The 20,369-nt window shown below is 40.0% G+C and overlaps 1 protein-coding gene across 2 annotated transcripts; it reads right to left on the bottom strand.

The window, feature by feature from the left end:
- Positions 1-251: 251 nt before the first annotated feature.
- Positions 252-15,044, bottom strand: YTHDF1 (YTH N6-methyladenosine RNA binding protein 1). 2 transcript variants are annotated; one of them, XM_040575629.1, is made up of 5 exons: positions 14,679-15,043; positions 14,323-14,347; positions 12,969-13,048; positions 7,199-8,725; positions 252-1,743 (listed from the first exon to the last, which is right to left on the bottom strand). In XM_040575629.1, exons 1-5 carry the CDS (start codon positions 14,703-14,705, stop codon positions 1,717-1,719), a joined length of 1,686 nt encoding a protein of 561 aa, XP_040431563.1. In that variant the 5' UTR covers positions 14,706-15,043; the 3' UTR covers positions 252-1,716. The 2 variants fall into 2 exon arrangements, with proteins under 2 accessions (XP_040431563.1, XP_040431562.1); XM_040575628.1 differs by lacking the exon at positions 252-1,743 and having other exon boundaries at positions 7,151-8,725; positions 14,679-15,044.
- Positions 15,045-20,369: the final 5,325 nt, after the last annotated feature.

Genomic DNA, 20,369 nt, shown 5'->3' on the forward strand with positions numbered 1-20,369 from the left:
AAACACAAGTAGCAAACATCGTTTGTGCACGTACTTCCTCTGAGGAACAGTAACATTCAAAGCAGCTTAGGTGTCTTCTGCAGAGTCCCAGGAAACCCTTCTGCAAATATCAAGCGTGCTGGTAGCGAACATCCGAGTTATTACGAGCAAAACACTTCTCCAATTAGATTCAATTCACGAGCTTGCATAATGGGCTGTTTTAACATAGGAAAACAACTGAAAGTAGGGAAAAAACGAAAATGACATCAAGCTTGCTAAATATGTATTGTTTATTAAGGCTTGTATTCTCCTAGAGGAAAAAGTTAATCCGATGCTGTCCATTACCCCTTACAGGCAGTAACAGTCCAGAGACAGAGTTATATGTTCTAAATACAAGTCTAAATGATACAGATTAAACTTTATTTAAATTGGAGGTCCTTTTGGAGTAAATAGTATTCAGAAGATACTTGCTTTCTAATATAGTAAAAGATCCTCTACAATAAACACGTGCAGATTCAGTGTGCTAGAGCAGCGGACATGAGCACCATTTCCATGCTTAATTGGAACTCCAGTTGGTGACAGGTTCTCCGACGGTCCCCTCACTCCACAAAAACATGACAGCAAATTCAGTTTCTTAAAACAGGTTTTTTTACTCATCCAACAGAAAAAAGTTAGACATACACACTGTCAATTTTAAACATCTGAGGCATAACCCATCATATTATCCATACTATTAGTTCCTACGTTAAAGCTCAGCATTATTGGTATAAAAACTTTAAATGGCATTAGGACTTGGGGGGTGGGAGGGAGTAATGAAGGGAAGGATTAAAAATGATCTGCAATTAACTAATAACACCTGAAGCTGAAACAGGTTTAAACACATTGTCCAAAACCCCTGCAATGTTGATAGCATCACATTATTAATTATTAAGCTACAAAAACCATAAAGCAGAATTATGGCTGAGAGAAAGCATCTCGCTCACCCTCAGCAGGATATGGTATAACAAATGCACACTGAAGCACTGGTTAACAGAATGTGAAAGGGAAATATTTTCCAGAGAAACAGCTTCACTGACAATTTGATCTTCTACTAGACAGAAAAAAACAACAATGGCGCATTAGCAATTTTAAAAGTGTAATTGTACAGTTAAATAAAGAGGCATAGCAGCTGCACAAAGTGATCTGAAATTTAGATTTTTCATTTCAAAATTCCGAAGTGCAGTATCTAAGAAGTTTTGTTTTGTTTTTTTTTTCTTAAATGACAAAAAAATCAATGCATGGTTTCTTACATCTGCCATGAAGAAACATGGTTTGGGAAGAGGATAAAGGAAGATTTGTCATGTATTCTCCATAATCTCTATATCTGGCTAGGAACATAATTTGTGCCAAAATGAAGTCTTTGGGAAGCACTAACACTTTAGTATGCTCGTGTATAGGTCCACATTAGGTTAATATAACTGTTTACCAACTTAAAAAAATAAAAAGAGACACACTTTTATTAATGATTTCTACAGAATTTTACATAGAAAAAAGATACAAATTAATGCAGATCCACTTGGGCAAAAATAAACTACAAAGATGCAACAACTTAATTTCCCCTGCACGAGAAGATATATTGGAGCTGAAAGCTTTAGTTTATCCTGATGCCACGATAAAGCACCAGAATACATAAATTTTGTTTCTCAGTCGAATTTAATATCAGTTCTAGTATATATATCAAACTGTATACGTATATTCTTATTGTTTGTTTCGATTCTGACGTTCCTGTAAAGAGAAAAAAGTTGAAAATAGTTAAAGATTTTAGTGAAATGAACAAGGAAAAGCATTTTCAGTAGTATAATAGCACTGATGTGATCCCAGACAATGACATGCTTTGTCAAAAAAATTGCCACTACATTTTATAAATATATATACACCTGATAAACCCAAGGATTCGGTAAGAATTTAGAGTACAGCTTCAAGTGGAACAGCTGAATACCTGTACAGTCACTTCAAGCTGACAGCAGATGAAGGTCACAGCAAGGAAGGTACGGAATAGCAACATTCCCAACTAGAAACAGGACCTACAACGTTCTGGTTTCTGGATTAATTTAGCTACTGCAATAACAGCACGGCCAATTCGAGAACAGAAAGGAGATGGCAGATTAATGAACTCCACAGAACCAGTATAATTTTGAAGCACTTACGAGTTAAGACTAAACTTAAGAGTTTAGTCATGTTCAATACGACTAGGATGTGATCTCTACAGAAATTCTGTTCCTCAGTCTTTTTACCTGTTCAACTATTCTGGAAGGCACCGTAAAATACCTGACGAATTGGGGAAAAATTCATTTTGTGGAAGAAAAGTTACATGCTTTTTGCATGGTCTGATAAAAAACAGCACAGCTAGACAGAGCCACCCAAAAAACTTATGAAAACATTGTAGTACAGAAGTAAGCAGCTGTCTGAAGTCTCAAAAGTTTCTGCCAGCCACAAATACAGAAAACAGACAATCTAAGGGGTATCTGCAGGAATGCCTCAATTATTTTAAGTCTTCATCTAGCTAACTTGTGTTCTCCCAGCAGTAAGTAGGGAGGACAGCTTCAATAATTGCTTCAGGAGCCCCTGAAGGTGCAGAACAGCAAAATGACTGCAAGAAAAAAAAAACGGACAGAATAAGCTGCTGTATTTTGAAGCTAGTGCATTTTTTCCAGCTAAGACACCATGCAGAATGAACAGAAAAGGTGCAGTCTTACTGCTTTCTGCTTCATCCTACTGGTGTTTAAAATAGACTGCAAACTTCAAAACAAGCACATAAAGACACTGTGTACTGTACTTTAATATGCTGGTATAGCACCAAATCCTAGGCCAAGACAAACAACTGTAAAACTGCCTAAGCATAAACAAGTGTCAACTCCCGAATTTCAGATTTTACTTGTTCTGTGGAATCTTTCTGTATAAAGTTTACCTCCAAATCGCTTGTTGCAGTGTAAACATTATTTGCAAGTGTGCCAGTCCTTAAGGAAGTTTTCTGATTTTTTGCTGTGACCAGCTGAGGTAGCCAATACAATTTGTTACATTTATGAATGGAATATACCGGTTTCTGCATCCAGGCAGAATAATACTTCAATTTCAAAAAAAAAAAATTAAGTAAACTAAAACCTTGAATAAGTTCTTAACCTAAGATTTAAGACCTTAACGAAAGTTGTTTTACCAAATCAGCAAAACAAACTGTGTAGTATGTTCTCGATGAAAAGAACTGATTGCTGCCTGCCATTTCAAACAAAAGCTGGTTGGAAAGAGAATTTAAAGCTGAACCAAATCAATGCCATTTTCAGACTTCCACGAAAGCAGTTCTATCCCGCTTCCGCTCTTAAGGTGGCAAATAACCTTTACTAAACCTCATTGCCCTACCGTGCCCTGTAAACCATTCTCACTGTCATCTCTGGCAACTTTTTTTGGGTATCTAACCAGAGACTCTTATAATTCCACTTTTAAAGAAATACGTCTTTCACAATCTACTCAGACACTCAGCTCAGGCTTTATAATTTAGCAAAGAGAACTATCTATTGAGCAAATTTATTAAGCAGTTCTTCCTACCTTGCTGCTCCCTTGCTGCTCTTTTTTTTCCCCCTCTCAGGGGCTACTCTGAGTCTTCCTTTTTAAAAAGGTCTGAATCCATACAGATTGACAGGGAGGAGCCTGATGTAACAATTCTTCATGCTCTTGAACATGGCTGCTTTTTGGAAGATCTCTGGAAGATCTAACTCAAGTTCTCTCCTGCATTGCTATTTGGCACTACTGCAAGCAAGCACAAGCAGCTTTGTAAGGTACTAAAAAAGCTTTGTTCCTTTTGGCTCCTAAGATCCATTCAGAGCCTTCATAATTTCTCTTCTCCAGGGGAGTTCTGATATCTCACAAGGGAGCTCCTGTTGCACGCTGCTTCTCATTGGTGACATTAATACATACTGGCATCAGGCACAGGGAAGACTGGTTTCCACCAAACTTGCAGTAACTTCCATTCTGGAGACACCCACCCCGTCAAACTTCTGTTCCCTGCGCCCCAGTATAAAGTGGCTGGTAATCTTCCTGCTAAGCTGTACTTGTTCAGGTCAGTTGGATGAATGCATTCACGATTTTTGTGTCAGAAAATAATTAGTATCAACTGTAAAATAGCCATGTTTTTAACTAGTTTCAGAGGAAGGACAATATTCAATCCTTAAAAGTTCTATGCCAATGAACATGTTCACAGAAAGCATACTGAAAGGAAATCTTTACACAGTGCTAGAAGACAAGGAGTATTTCTGTCAGTGTGCACCAGCGTACACTTTACAGTATGTACTCACACAAAAGAAGAAACACTACGTTGTTGATCCAAGAACTTTCTGAGATAAAGCTACTGAGCTCTTCCACACAACACGAAGGGACAGACCTTGGACTAGCTGACTGCCGTGACACAGATCAGAGGCGAGAGCACAGCAGCCCTAGCACAATATGTGGGACCATCTAGCGAAACACACAGCGGTGAGGCCGAACAGCTGCGTTTTACACTCAATCAATCCCGTCCTACCGTGAGTTGCCCGTGACTATCCAAAAATCTGCAACAAGTTTATTTTCTTTACAAGCTTTTTAACTCTGCAGGACAGTTTTGTAAAGACTATGCAAGCTTGTTTCTAGGCAGTGTTCCTTACGACTACATCAGACCCGATTTTCCTTTTAAAGATTTTCTCACTTGTTGCAACGTTACGTCTTAAGAACACCAGCTTTGACCAGGGAAGTTGCTCCCTGCGGACACAGTCATGCTGTAGTGGCCTAGGGAACTGACTGAGAAAACAAGCAGGGGCCAGAAGAAACTTCATACCACTAGTTCTTTGGCTTCCTCATTTCTCAGGTTCCAGATCGGACTGGGAGAAAATAGCTTATTACTACGGCAAATCAGAAGCTGGACTTCGATCTACATGATACAGCCCTTGTTCACCAGCACGACCAGTGTTGTTTCCTTGGCACTTCAGAGATTTTCATTCAGCATTACATTACACCCAACTAATCCTCATTTGATGATTTCAAGGAACACAGGTGTTCCTAGATGAGTTAAACTCAGAGAGCACACAGCACAGCTTTACACTGCACCCCTTATTTACTTCAGGAAATAGTGGCTAGCAACAAACCACAGACATCAAAAAACCCAAACCCTGGAACGCTAGCGGCTCGCATTGAATACATTACATCAAGTTCTTCTTCCCTTCTGAATATTTGTGCATAAATGAAGTAAACGTTCAAGCTCTCCATTAACAGCTTTTTAAGAAGTCTAGCCTTTTGTAAGCATGACAGTGGTGAAACAGAAGCACAAATGTTTATCAATTTTACTGCTAAACAGAGTACGATGAATAAAAAACACGGCGACTTGTAAACCAATTAAGACGGTACACATGCAGACAACCATTTGAAAAAGCCATTTGAGCCATAAGGGTTACCTTAACTGGCAATAAGATTCTTCAAAAAATCTCATAGGAAGGATAATTTTGGCATACTAGGGAGGATTCAACTTCAATAGCAGGAACTTCAAAACAATAAGTTTAATTGTGTGTGTATCCTGCAAAGAAACTCTTCTAGTAATCAACCGGACTTCTAAAAATCATTTATTCAAGGGGGTGGAGGGCGGGGATCAACTTTCCAAGACAATTTTTATTGTCTGGAATAAGAGACCACACTCCGTTGTGACAAGACAAGGGCAACGGCTCTAAACTGAAAGAGATTCAGAGGAGATACAAGTTAGAAATTCTTCCCTTTGAGGGTGGTGAGGCTCTGGCCCAGGCTGCCCAAAGGGGTCCCTGCCACGGGAGATGGGGTTGAAACCAGGTATCTTTGAAGGCCCCTTCCAACTCCAACCACTCTCTGATCACTTCGGATTCTCTCCCACATATGGGAACAGCTCTTCGACATACACATTGCATTGAATATTGAATTGCTAATTGTCTACGGAACAAATGAAGCGTTGAGGTAACGGCTTTCAGGTTTTAGCTTGTGGAAGCCCGTGGAGAGTACTGAAGAAAGACTTCAAATCTTATGCTCTCCTCCCCTGCTGTGTTGAAATATGCCAGGCATGTTGTATCAGATGGCTAGGAAAGGTTGAGCTGAAAGTTCTTGATACACTGATCACCTTCTCTCTCAAAATGTAAGAGTACATTCTAAGAACACAGTTTAAAGCAATTTTATCTCCATTTTTAAATGCCAATAAAACCTTTAGAACAGCAACTTCCTTTTCAGGCCCAGAAATACATATTCTGTTGTCAGTTTTTGCTTCAAAAAGATGTTGAAGCAAGTGAGCTGCATTAAACCAGCCTGTCAAATCCATGCTTTATTTCAAATGCCATACAAAAGAGGCGTATGAAACGCTATCAAACAACTTGAAGCACTACACAACTAGTAACTACATAAATATTTTGTCCCAACACCGATTATTTTGTCAGTCCTTTACTTCCAGACTGCCTAACTGGAGAAATGCGTTCTTGGAACTGAGGTCATAGGACAGCTGACACTTGGGGCCATAAAAGCATATATAAAAAGTTTACCACACTTTCCCAGTTACTGCCCCAGTTTTTCATACATCCTCACTCAAGATTTCTTTTCAAGAATTAGTAGACAGATTAGACCTGGGAACCAAAAGCCTTTAATTACCCAAATAATACATGTGACTTCAGCAGCAGAAACAACCTTTCCAGCACTACTCCAACGATTTTATGCAACTCCTTTTCCAGAGATCAACTGAACAAACAACATGAGACTAGACTCTTCTTGCTCTCAGAGGTAATATACAAACTTCAAATGCCACATTTATCGATTTTGATAGACTGGTTCCAGTCAAGCAGTACTAAAACACCTCATATTTATAAGGCAAAAAGCTTGCGTGGCCACCTTTGACAGAACTGCACTCTGAAACAGAAACTAGTTCCTAATCTATTAACCATTTTAAGAGAAAAATAACTAAAAACATGGACATTGACGTCCTTTACCTGCACCACTGCTTGACCTTTTGTTCTGAAACGCATTTGCTACGAAATCATGTCACAGACAAATAAGCATCAGTTTGTTTTCGGTGTTGTTAAACACAAATAAAATCACCAAGTTGAGATATATTAAAAACATTTTGAATTCCTACTTACATTTTTTCCACCAAAGCAGCCTTCACATTTCATTTTCCCCATATCTGTGTATAAAATAAATTTTTTAATAAGTTTACCTTCCGCACCACCTCCTCCTCTTCTTGGCGCTTTTCATAATGAGAAAAGTCATCAAAGATGGAGGTCGTGTGCTTGTAAGTAGCAATAATTTTAAGCACTTGTTTTGCTTTTTCTAAGGGCACCTCCTGTGTATCACGGGAGTTTGTAACAGGTTTGTTGTCATTGTTCTCCAGCCTGATGTGTCGGAGCTGGTTGTTGGGCACATCCTTCACAAAGATCCACTTGACATCAAACTTCCCCTTCCACTTGTCCTGAGACCAGACACCTGCACTGGTGCCGTAGTCCACAGGTGATTTCATCTCCGCAACTCCACAGAAGTGTCCACTACCGTTGACACTGAATAGCAAGTAGACTGGGCCCTTACTATTCATGGACCGAAAAGCACTGTCCAGCCGTTTGTTGCCGTGCTCCGTACTACACCAAATAGAATATTTAATGGAACGATGAATATCATCCTCAGAATAACTCTTTATTATGAACACACGTCCATTTTTAAGGTTCCATTCAAAATCTTTAGGGTTATAGCTGTGAGCAGCTTTCAGTTTTTCGAGAACAGGATGGGACTCACCACTGGGAACAGGGTTAGGCTGGGTGCTGCCAGCTGAGTTGCTGTCGTTACCAGTTCCTCCACTTTGGCCAAAAGCTGCATTTCTGTTGCGAGGCGCTACCCAGCGATTTTGGGGCGGCTGCTGAGGGCTCTGATACTGCGGTTGAGTCAATGGAGGAGGTTGAGCTGGAACAGGCTGAACAATTTGTTGCTGTGGCTGTGGAACAGACTGAGGAGAAGGTATCTGTTGGGGGGCAGGAACTTTTGCCACAGGACCCTTATTGTCCCAAGTACCTATGTCCATATTATGCTTTATAGGCGGAGGAGGCAATGCTCCTCCAATCACAGGTCCAGTTTTTGTTTTCATTTTAGGCTGTGGTTTTGCAGGCTTGCTAGCTATAGCAGCCCACGAGGTTGGTTTAGATACTGGCAAGTTTACATTAGATCCACCGTTACCAGAGAGAGCACCTGTCATCCCAGCACTGTTGACAACGGAACCCACTGTTTTCACAGCAGAAGTTGTAACATCTCCGCCAATCTTAAGTCCAACCATTCCCTGCTCAATGCTGTTCATTCCAGGAGCTTTATTTAATGTGTCATTATGAAATCCTGTTTGTCCGTCCACGATGGTACCACCCAGTGAACTAGGCGGGTAGCTGTAACTGCTCCCATATGCTGAACTTTGAGTCTGCTGTCCTTGGGATCCACTTGTTCCCCAAGCTGAGAAGGCAGGATTTTCAGGGAAAAAGTTAAAACGGTGTTGATAGATATTATTTCCCAGACCCCCAGGCTGTCCAAAAACAGCATCATGCATAAAATGATGATCTCCGTTACTGAGCTGTCCATAGGTGGTAAGATATGGGATTGGAGGATCTCCTCCCGTAGACCATGGTGCTTCACTGAGAGAGTAGGGAAACCCAATCGACGGTGGATAATAACTGGACAGATAAGGATCAGTCATTGATGGATAGCTACTGTTCTGTTAAAGGAAAAAAAAGGTAACTTCAGATATCTAAAACTTCGTTTATAAATAGCCACAACACTGTACATCACCAAACAGAAGAGAACAATAGGGACAAGGTAATTAACGTCTAATTAAAGATCTCAGTTCACACTCCAAGAGTCAGTATCTGGACATTCACAATACGCTGCAGTGCTGTTTTTCCACAGTGACGTTAGTACCTGAAATTGTATAATCTTAGTTACGTTATTATGGGGTCTTTTGTGGCCTCTTCTAGAATTACTTAATCTGCCAATACTCCAAAATATTTAAAGAAACTTATGTACCAACACATTTTGAGTCTCATACCATTAAGGATATTTAGTTTATCTTGATTACCAGAAAGAGCTGCATGGGAGAAGTTTTAGATTAAATTGCTTTAATATGGCAGCACACAGAAAATACAGTCACAGTCCTTATTATGGGATTGTTTTGAAGAGCCAACAGTTCCTAACAAGCAAACCATACCTGAAGTGGTAAAACACGCAAAGGCTACTTCTGACACACAAAGGATCAGAGTGAGATCACATTCTAAGAAGTGTGCCAAGTTTGACTTAAGTAGACCTAATGACTAGAAACTGAGATTAAGACGACGTGCTAGAGACTACGTACAGATACAGCACGTGACATATTCCAGTAAGCCACCCAAAGTGTTTGTGACAAACCCTATCAAACTGCTTCTGAAAGTCTCTTCCTCCCTCAGTAGTAAAGTTACAAATGTACAAGACTGCTTCAGACTGCCCTTCCGAACAGGCAAATAAAAATGAAATAAAATAAAACGAAATAAAAGACTGACTTGTTATAAATGAGCAAATCCTTCTCCAAAGTTCTAGCTTTTCCTTCCTTTCTCCCTCTCAACTATTTTTTATTACTAGATTCAGAAGCCTCCTCCATTCTTCCAAACATACAATTATTTCTTAGCTTGTTCAGAAAATGAAGTAAGAAGACTCCTTGCTGTAGATGAGCATAATACCCAATTGATAAATTAAAGAGTCAGTTTTATTCCTCATTTTTCATTGACTCCCTTCCATGACACCCAAAGCAATATCCTTACTTTCCATATAGAGAATGATACCATAAAATGCCACCACGACTTACGTACGCTACTGCAATCACTACTGAGATTTCAACAGCCTGAATCCAATGTTACTGATTCAAAAGACATCATTTCTGCCACTGCTCACGATCCCATTATGTGCAAATTATATCCATCATTATCAAGAGGAATACTATCTGCCTTCCCACGACAAGATCCTTTAAAACACATTACATTCTCTACGATTCCCAAACCAAAAGAATCAATATTTGACGTATGATTCTTCTTCCGGGAGAATTTACATTGTGATTGACATCAATGTATTAATTCTGAAATTATTAATATAATTAAAAAGTAAAAACATGTTGTTGGAGGGAAGAGGAGACATAAGTTGTTCTTAGGAGATACTTATCTTTCCATATTCCACAGACAAAGAACTTCTTAAGACCAGTAAGAATAAATCTAAAGAAGGCAGGTGTTTTATCCTAAAATATTTCTGTTAAAGATTCTAAACCATTCCTGAGACTGTCACCTCCTGTAAACAGTCCGCAAAGTTTCCGCAAGGATTCTGACAAGATTAAGGGAAAGTTTCAGCAGACATCTTTACAAAGCATTCGATCTACTTTGTCTGGCTTTATGCCAGAGCAGGTAAGATCAACCCTGACAGAAATCCTTCACTGCCACAGTGGTACATGCAAGCAACAAATTTGTCCTGGAACTTTCTGCACCCTTCTTATTATTAAAAGAAACAAACCACTGAATTAATTAGCACAGGAATCCTTCCTCCTGAAGTACTCACACTGCTAGTAATACCCTGTCACTTACAAAAAATCTTTTGGTTCTGGCTGATAGTACATGGGGGATGCCTTCCTTGCTTTGAGCATAGCTTTGTATATGAATATCAGACACTCAGTTACCTTTTCACTTCAAAGGTACTTTTAGTGTAGTTAACAACAGTTATCACACCTGGAATTTGTTCTGCATTAACTACTGCTATTTGGATACTGGACCTTTTTGTGGAAAGAAAAAAGACATCGCTAATGAGGTGCAGTTTCCAACAGAAAGATGGAGGACAATTACATTTTATTTAATTATGTAACATGCTTAGTACTCATTTTAAAGACTAATTTGTAATTTTAAAGTATTAATTTTAACACAGTATTATCAACCTACATTTGAACTTTGATGTCAAATACACATTTGTGTCAGGAGAATGTTTAACTTCTAAAGTATTTTTAAAAAATAATTCAGTTTTGAGTCTTTTTTGTACATTACCTGTATTTTACAGTAATTAAAAGGGCTGAATTAGTCTGAGTAAATAACTAGATAAGACTTTGTTCAGAAACACGGCTGTCCAGTACAAAAATCTCAGCCCTATTTAATGTTACCGTCGCTTTCCAGTTAGAGCTGTAAGACCACCTACACAATCGGTTCTTGCGGCATGCCAACTTCTTGTCACAGCATAAGTACCAGTCAACGTAGCTATGCTTTAATGTATCTAGACTTTATTAGAATTATGGAAGTTCTATGCCATAGTAATTTTTCCATTTTAAACCTAATAACTGGGCTTGTTAAGAGCTAGAACAATATAGATATATATTTCCTAGAAATTAACTGTAATAGACAGTCTTTGATTTTTATGGAGTTAAATGCTCAGTACAGTTCATGTTACAAGACATCTTGTTTTCAAATAAGTAAAAACTACATGCAAATGTAATGAAGTGGGATTTCAAGAAATCAGAGAAAGGATACAACCTTGACCTCTTTCAAAACTAATTTTGCACAAGGAAGTTTTACTTAATTTTTTCCACAAACTTCATGCTTTTATACCTGCCACAGCATGAGAGAACGTGCTTCATTCATTCTTCAGCACAGTTCCAGAGAAGAGAACGTGCTTCCTCTTGAACAATTTTAACTTCGTGCAAGTCTGGAGCATGTGCCTATGTTGCGTACCAAACCTGCATACCAGGTAGTCCACACGGTGCAGAGCTAACACAGCCCATGTTGTCCTAAATGCATTTGTCCCACCTTCCACAGTGGTGTATCCAGATTGCTTCCTGGATGGAAATATGCTCAGGAATACCTATACTGTGCTACAGTTAGCAGCTCTCAGAAAGCTGCAAGATCTAAAACTTGTAACACAGTTTCTTCTCTGGCTGCCCTAAGGCAAGGCTTAATGCACCTCGAAGGTACCCGGTATGCAGCACCAGAATTGAAGTTGTTTGCTCCACTGGCCAAGATTAAATCACAATTTTCTCAAATGAAACAGAACAGCACGTTACATGTTTTCTTTCATCCTCTTCCTTTTTTTAAGCATGTACATGAATGTTCCTTTGCCAGCAAGTTCAGTGATGTCACCAGTATAAACAGTGGCATTTATCAGCTTCAGGCTGAATTACAGATTTACTTTGTAAAGCCTACCACTTATCTTTTCTGCTAAGAAATAATAACGTACCTCTGCCATGCCTCCCTCTTACTGAAGCAGATTTTTGTGTGAAAAAACTTTTTGCATCTCCAGCTTTCTAAACATTTTGTTCGCTTTAAAAAGTTTGTATTTTAAGTCCAAAATTACTTGTATTAGAAGATTTTCAATTGCAATGCTATTTAAGTCCTGGATGTTGATTTAATGTACATTATAATGAGCTAAATTATATTCAGAGTTTGCATTTTAGGGCCTCATTCTTGAAACAATACATTTCTAAGTCTTAAGATATTTCAGAGGACACAAACGAGCAATATTTGCTTAAGTGTATAAAGCAAGCAGGATCTCTCTGCAATCTTTTCTCAAAAGCAATATCCAAATTTCCACTAGGGCAATCTCCAGGATTAATTAAAAAGACAAAGCAGGAGACCCTAAAAGCAGAACCTCCAGACTCTCACATACAACTCATCTTTCAGATAACTGCACGACTAGTTTGTCACAGTTCAGCTATGTCAATAACCTGCAATCCGAGGAGCAAGCAGCAGACACTAGTTGGAGCATTAACTTCATTTTCACTTGTGGCCATCTGGATATGCAGAGTAGTATTAGTTGGGTGAGCACAAGCACTTGTATTACGAAGTAACACTATATGCCAGTCACTTCTTTTTCCATTTCTATTTAAGGAATTTGCTCCCTTAACACATCCTATGAACTGAGTGCCAAGAACATGCCCAAGAAAAAAAAAAGGTTAAAAATCCACTAACCTGATTTGACTGCCCAGAAAGGTAAGGTTCAAAATCGTTGTCATGAACTGTATCCTTCTGATGTAATGAACCATTTTGTACTAGGAAAAAAAGTTACAACACATTATAATACTGCTTAGCAGCAAGTAAACAACGCAGTAAACTGCTTCATTTCATGTTATTTTATGAAAAGCCATACTAAACTCGAGTAAGTTTAGTAACCCAAACTTTCCTACAGGTAAGGGAATAGACAGCCCCTGTGAACTACCTCTGAACCAAGAAATAATAGTTCTTCGCAAAAAGTTTGCGAAAAACATAGGTAACAACATCAGGTGTTCTGGCACATAATTAGAACTCTCAAACTAATTCACAGCTTTCCCAGCATGTGTTGTTTACTTCTCATTTAAGTTGGCTAAAATGAAATCAGATGAAGTTACATTTAATTATAAAATAACGACTGCTAGTGCCCTGATATTCTGACATTTTCAGGCAAAATTTAAGTCTCATCTTCTAAATGCATCAGTTACAGATATTTGCCTTATCAAACACCTACTTATAGCGACTATTTCACAGAACAGCTAAACTAAACTAAAACTACACAAAACACAGTGTTTAGCAAGCAAGTTTGAGAATTTGTAAAAATATTTCTGTAAAGTTTGCCAGGGAGAGTGGAGGCAAAAGAGTGTATACAAACATAGGAAATAGTGTCAAACTTCTTGTGAGTAGAGGCAGCTGGATTTTTAAGGCAAGTTAAGATAAATTTAAAAGCACTTATGAAATGGAAGACATTGCTAGTTTAAAACCTAAACATTTACACACTTACTAGCAATCATAGCACAAATCAGTGTATTTTCTTGAACAACTTGTTTTTGAAATTAAAATTCAAATGAAGCATAGGTATTATTATTATAAAAGGCATTTCCAACAGTTATTTAAGAAATTTTAAATTTTAAAAATAGTTGTTTTTTGCCTTACTTATGACATCTAGTCCATACACAGTCAACTGGAGTCCAGTAACAGGACTGTATTCATATGGAAGACTAAGCAAAAGTATGTAAAGTACATATATATATACGATCTTGAACAGGCTTACCTTCGTAATCTTGCATGGAATTGGGTTATTTTAAGAAAATTAGGATCATTATTATAAACATGCTTAGTACTAATGCATTTTTTTTGCATGGTAAATTCTGTACCGTCAAGTAGGATGCAAGCAAATACATATGAATAGCCGTTATGTATTTTTACAGCAAGGCCCAGCTTCCTTTGTTATCCAGAGCCTAACTGCAACACCTTCCTGCTAACCTACAGGTATGCAAATAACCCAACTCTTGCAGTAACAATTCCAACGGCAAGATCTCCGCGCGATCCTCACCTTTGTTGTCCTGTCCTTTCGGTCTCTGGAAAGCCACGGCACACGATCGGGTAAAGAAGAAGAAAAAAAAAAAAAGAGAGAGAGAGAGGGAAAGAAAAAAGTTAATTTTAGACAAACGGTTACATCGTCACTGCAAAACCCAGGGCTGACGGGGGAGGGCCGAGGTGAGGGGGGCGGGCTGAGGGCCTGCTCAGGCGCTGCTGGGGTTTGTCTGAGCTGGGGCTGAGGCGCCTCAGGGCCTCCCCCCGACATGGCCACCGCTCCGGGGCGGCGGCGAGGCACCGTGCCCGGGGGCGGGGGGGGGGGGGAACGAGGCGGCTGGAGAGCCTCTCCCGAGCCGGGCCTGAGGCTCTTACCTGAGGGTCCACGCTGGTGGCAGACATAATTCATGCACGGGGCCGCCGTGGTGCAGCGGGAGCGGGCGGGAGGCGCGGGCAGGGCCCGGCGGGGCCTCTCCCCTCAGGCGGCGGCCGCGGGCCGAGGGGGAGGGACGGGGGCCGCTGGCCCGCGCTCGGCGGTTCCTCAGGGGACGGAGGGACCGGACGAAGGGCCGGCGGGGAGGGAGCCGTGCCTCGCCGAGCCGTGCCGTGCCTCACCGAGCCGTGCCGCGGCGGCCCCGTCCCCTCACATCCCCCCGGGCCCTGCCCCCGCCGCCCCGCTGCAGCCACGGAGCCGGAGCCGCCGACTCCAATGGCGGCGGTGACGTCAGCGCCCACAGAGCGCGAGGCACGCCGGGAGCGCGCGGCCGGGTTGGGAGGGGGGGGGAAGGCGCGCAGAGCGCGGCGGCACCTGTCGCGCATGCGCGGTACGCGCAGGCCCCCGGGCACCCGCGCCCACCGCTGGGGCCGTGAGGAAATGGCGGCGGGGCCTCTGAGCGCCTCCTGGGCTGCATGGGTGGGTGTAGGGCTCCAAAGACGGCCCCTCGTAGCCCCTCACGACCTTGTATCCCCTTCACGTAGCCCCTCACGATCACCCTAGCTGCTGGTGCGGCTGGTCCCGTTCCGTTTATTTTTATCAGGTCAATGCATTTTATTTCCCTTCCAGCTATTGCTGTGCCAAACCTGAGTGAAATGTTGCCCCCGTTAGCATCGCTGATGCTGGTTTCACAGGGTTCAGAAGCACACAGGTGGTTTTTGAGGGATGTTGGCAGGCACCACCCCTGTTGGGCTTGGTAGAGAAATGAAACAGTGGCAAATAAGGCTGCTGAGTTGTAATTGCTCAGCGCTGGCTTCTGCTGAAGCTGGATTTTAGCAGTTTTCAGGGTGGCCTGGTGTTTCCTTAACAAGAAATCAGGTGAAATAAAAGCAATGCCCTTCCAGTATTTGAGTTCTGGCTCATTATCAGCTGTACTTCAGCTGCTGCTTGTGCATAGTAGTTTTTTCGGTTGCTTGCTTGCTTTTTGTTTTTGTTTTTTTTGTTAAATGGGTGGAACATGCAATGACAACTGTTGCAACTTCTTGTTAGTTTTTAGGATCCCACTCAGAACCCTCTGGTCAATATACAATGTTTTGGTGCTGCACAGAACAAAAAGGCAGCCCATGCCCTCCCCAAGGCCCTGCAGTTTGTTAGATTACTTATTATAATACAGAAACTTGTATGATAATCCACTTTATATCTATTTGAGTTCTGATGAACAAATCATAAATGTTTTGTGGTGAGACAGAACTCAGCACTGTGTTGCTATCTTATTGTTTATAATTTTGTAATGACCAGAGGCCTTATTGCCCTGTTGACTTACAAACTTAGTAAGTGATAGTTCAATCATTGCTTGATTGGAGTCTGGTGGACTGGGAGCCTATTAAGCCACACATGCACACACAAAAAACAAACAAACAGAAGTTTCATCTTAGCACTTCTGCAGAACAGTGGAAACATGTTATAAGGTATTAGAGATTTGTAGAATATAATTCTGGCTTCTTTGGAAGTTGCTGCAGTAATAAGAGTTGTAACAGAATTTTCACTGATTAACAGTATTACTGAAACTGTCCTGTAACATGTTATATAGGTGCCTGATATCTGGAGAACGGAAATAAATGTCCAGAAACCTGACTTTTTCTTGAAAGTATCAAAATACCTGCAGAGATTTAGTTTGGTAAGTCTCTTTTGCCTTTGAACATACTTCTTGTGTAGGTTTCTTCATACAAACATGCACCATATACGGTTACCAGATACACACAACATTAACATATTTAAGAGAAAAATGAATCCGAATTAGGTCCTCAACATGTGTATAATATATTGTGTACTTGTTTGAGGTAATAACTAGGCCCAAACTGGGCCTAGTACCAACTTGTACAATGCTCAGAGTTAAGACTGACATACCAAACAGTAGTTCCAGAGATTACAAACCTTTCTTGTAACCTTTTCATGCTTAATTTTGGGGGTAAAATTGATAAATTTTAGTCCTCATGAATGGTACTATACAATGATACAATGCAACCATCCCTTCTTTTAGATACAGTTAAAACCAAAGTTTTCTCTGTCTTTAGAAGTTCAGGAATTGTTAGTTTGAGTTTGTATTTGTTATTCCAATAAAATATCTGAAATGTACAGTCCACTTTTTGTCCTTTTTCTGATCAGTCATCAGAGGTAAGAAAGAATACTGCGTTAATGCTCAGCACCTGGAGATGCTTTGAATTCTTTGTCTTAGCTTGAAAGTAATAATTGGCATGTTTCATTTTAATTGTTTGCCAAATGGTATATGTTATGGACACATTTAGTAGGTGTGTGCTCTTCGGAGTCCCTGGGTGAGCTGGAAAGGCCATCCAGGAAACATTGCTTCAGAAACAAACGTGAGAAAAATCAAACAGCAGGGCATGAGTGGGGAACATCTGTCAGAAAGAAGAAAAGGTTTGTCCTGGATACTTGGGTGATGGGCACTGCTGTGAAGTCCATGTGATTGTATATGTTCACTAGTCTTGATATAGCAGCTATGTGACTATGAATCATCCTAGCCATGAGTGTATGTAGGCAGAATGTTAGAACTGTATTTGTTTCAGCACCCTAAGGTATAGGGAACTAAAGCTATTAGACTATACCTGTTATTTTAGATTCAAAGTCAGAGCATGTCAAGTATATATGTATATGTTTGTCTAAATCCATGTTTGTGGGATTTTTTTTTCTTTTGCATTAGGAAAATGTGAGTTGCTGCTTCTTCCGGGTGACTTTAAGAATGATCTTGCCTGTCCATTGAGAAGTACACAATCTTTTAGAAACAAACCAGTAAGGAGTCTCAATTGAAGCACATGGGTAAGACGCAATATTCAGAATGGTTTCAGCTAAATTGAATTTTCTCTCTTCTCAGAATACTCTTGGAGAGTAGCAGTGTAACCTGTGGGCTAGCACAATTTTTTTTTTGTTTTGGCTTTGTTGAGACAAACACAGTGGTATGTTCTTCTCATAGAAGACATATTTAACAATACCTTTTTCTTCCTTTGTTAACACTCTGAAATCTTGGAAGAGTTGGTGTATAAATTACAGAAGGTGATTTTTTCTTAAATTGGATTTTACAGGAATCTTATGCAGCCCTTCCTGCTATGAGCAGGGAGATAAAATCAAGCATTGTCATGCTGGAATCATCTCCCTCTCTGCTACACCTCTGTGGAATGTAACCAAAGCAAGGATCCAGCTTTAATTTCCATCACTTTAGGGTAAAATAAAGGCAGTCACACAGAGAAGTACTATCTGTTCTTTCCTATTTTTCATGTCACTGGCATGCTTTATGAAAACATGAGAAGGAAAATGATATGCAAAGAGCGTGTCCTGTGAACAGATATCATCTGACATCTTCATCACATGCTGTTCACTGCAAGACAACTTCTTTGGAAAGCTGTAGCAAGGACCTCAACTGAGCAATGACTGATCACAAGTGTCCCTCTCGTTCTTTGTCATCAGCAACTCTTTGTTGCTGTTATGTAGTTTCCATTAACTTATAAGGTCAGTCTTTGTTTACTTCTTTGAATTGTCTCACCCATTTTTCACTTCATCTTTCTGCGGTGTCTTTCACGTTGGTCTGTCATCTTTCTTCCTTATCTTTCATTCTTGCTATTGATTATTGATACAGGGCAAAGCAAACCTATTCTGAGTCAATTTGCATGGGAGAAATAGGTGATTGTTAGTGTGAATAGCTCAAGCATATACCTTTCTGCCTGTTGCCCAAGTAATAGGCAGCTAGGCACATCTCTGTGCAATAAAAACATGTTCCAAACTATAGCAGAATTTAGTCGGAAAATTAGATGTTCCGTATTCCTTAATGGCTAATTTTCCACCAATTAAAAAATGTGTTCTATTAAAGTCATAACAATGTCTGACAAATCCTTCTTTAAAGGTAATTAATGGCTGAATGGTGGAACATACATTAGTCACCAGCTGATAGCAATATCTTCTGAAAAGTTTTGTTAGTTTTATTAGTTAGTTTGTTAGTTTTGTGAAGAATTTGGAGTAGCAATGCCATGCAGTTTAGATGAGGCTACACATCTTTTGTTCCTATACCTCCTGCCATGGAATGCCAGGGAATACAGCACAAGTGTGAAGCTCCTCTGCGTAAGAGTCAGAAAGAAGCAGGAAACAATAGGAGGTAGGGAGAGGCAGAAGCAGAGAGGAAGAAGCAGCACAGCCTATCTTTGGGAAAAACAGCCATATCCTACTCAGAAAGGAAGGAAGAAAAGGATTATCATTCATGCTTTCCACGCTCACCATGGAATTGTTTTTAGCCAGCCAGTTCTCTCCAGAAACGAAGTTGTATTTTTAATCCCTGTGCTGCTGCTCAGGCCTCTAAGCACTCTGCTTGCTCTTTGGATATGGCATTGCTCTGCTGAAAACATAAAATGGCTCATGCAGTTTGAGGCAGTGTTGAATTCTTACAGATTTTTGTAAGACTTCAGAATGTTGTGGGAATCAGAAAAAACCCTAAGTGATAATGGGTGAGTTCCGGTTTTGTCCTTTTTTTCTTTTTTTTTTTCTTGACGATGTTTGTATTCATTGCCAAAGACAAGCAGGAGCAGAAAACCAATTAAAAAGGAAAAAAAAAAAGAGGAAAAGAGGTCCCTGAAAAAGAAACTTTTTTTTTTCATCTCCAAAAGCCATCTAGAAATGTAAGAAAGCAATTGTTTTCTACAAATAGCTTTTGAAAAAGTGTTAAACAGCTTTCAACCCACTCTATCTTCTATAACATATTTTTGTAATAGGCTGGACACTGAAATCATGAATTTAGGAAACAGTATAAAACATAATAATGACTTGTGGCAGAAACACTAATGTTAATTTGCTTTTCTTTCAAGCCACAGTACTATCAGTTCCTCAATTGATTTTTTTTGACTATCTGCTGTACTGTGCAGATTTTTCTTTTGATATGTACTGTGTTCTGTTCCTGTGGGCTGGTATATAAATAGCGTTTGATTCTAAGCACTTTTCATGAATAGTGTTGCAAGCTACATTTGAGCTGTTCCTAACTATTACCATACATAAAGTTTTGAAGCAATCAGATGCTGTGGTAGTTAGGGCTGAAAGAAAGTATTCAGGGAGGAGATTAAAAGGTTGGAATCCTTAGGAAATGACTTAAAACATGCATCTGTTACCTGTGCATTAGTTCTGGCAGTGTAAGTTTATTGTAAGTGTATTTATAGCAACATTTTTTCAGCTTTCCTGAATTAACGCTTGTTAACATAGAGAAGGATTAAGCTTTTATTATGTTATTAACGTGTTAAATTTGTTTTTGATTATTGTTGAAATATCCAGTGAGGAATTAAAAATGACCAGTCTTCGGGTGGAAAGCACAGCAAGGGAGACAGTGATAAGCAGAGAAGATCCCTTTAGATATATGGCACTACTTGTTTTTTGGCAAACGAAAGGACCTTGAGCTGAATGAAGAAGCAAAGGGAGACTGTTAAGCTTTGCCCTAGGGGAATGGCTTTGTGTTTGTCTCTGGTGTGACTAGCCACTTTTCACTGTGCCTTGCCATTATTCACTGAATTGGATCATGCTGCCTGTCCGCAGTGGATTTGTTTTATGGATGCCTTGGAGTTTGTGTCAACAGATAGCAAGCAACC

The sequence above is a fragment of the Cygnus olor genome, chromosome 16 (assembly GCF_009769625.2).
Source record: "Cygnus olor isolate bCygOlo1 chromosome 16, bCygOlo1.pri.v2, whole genome shotgun sequence".
Classification (NCBI taxonomy): Eukaryota; Metazoa; Chordata; class Aves; order Anseriformes; family Anatidae; genus Cygnus; species Cygnus olor.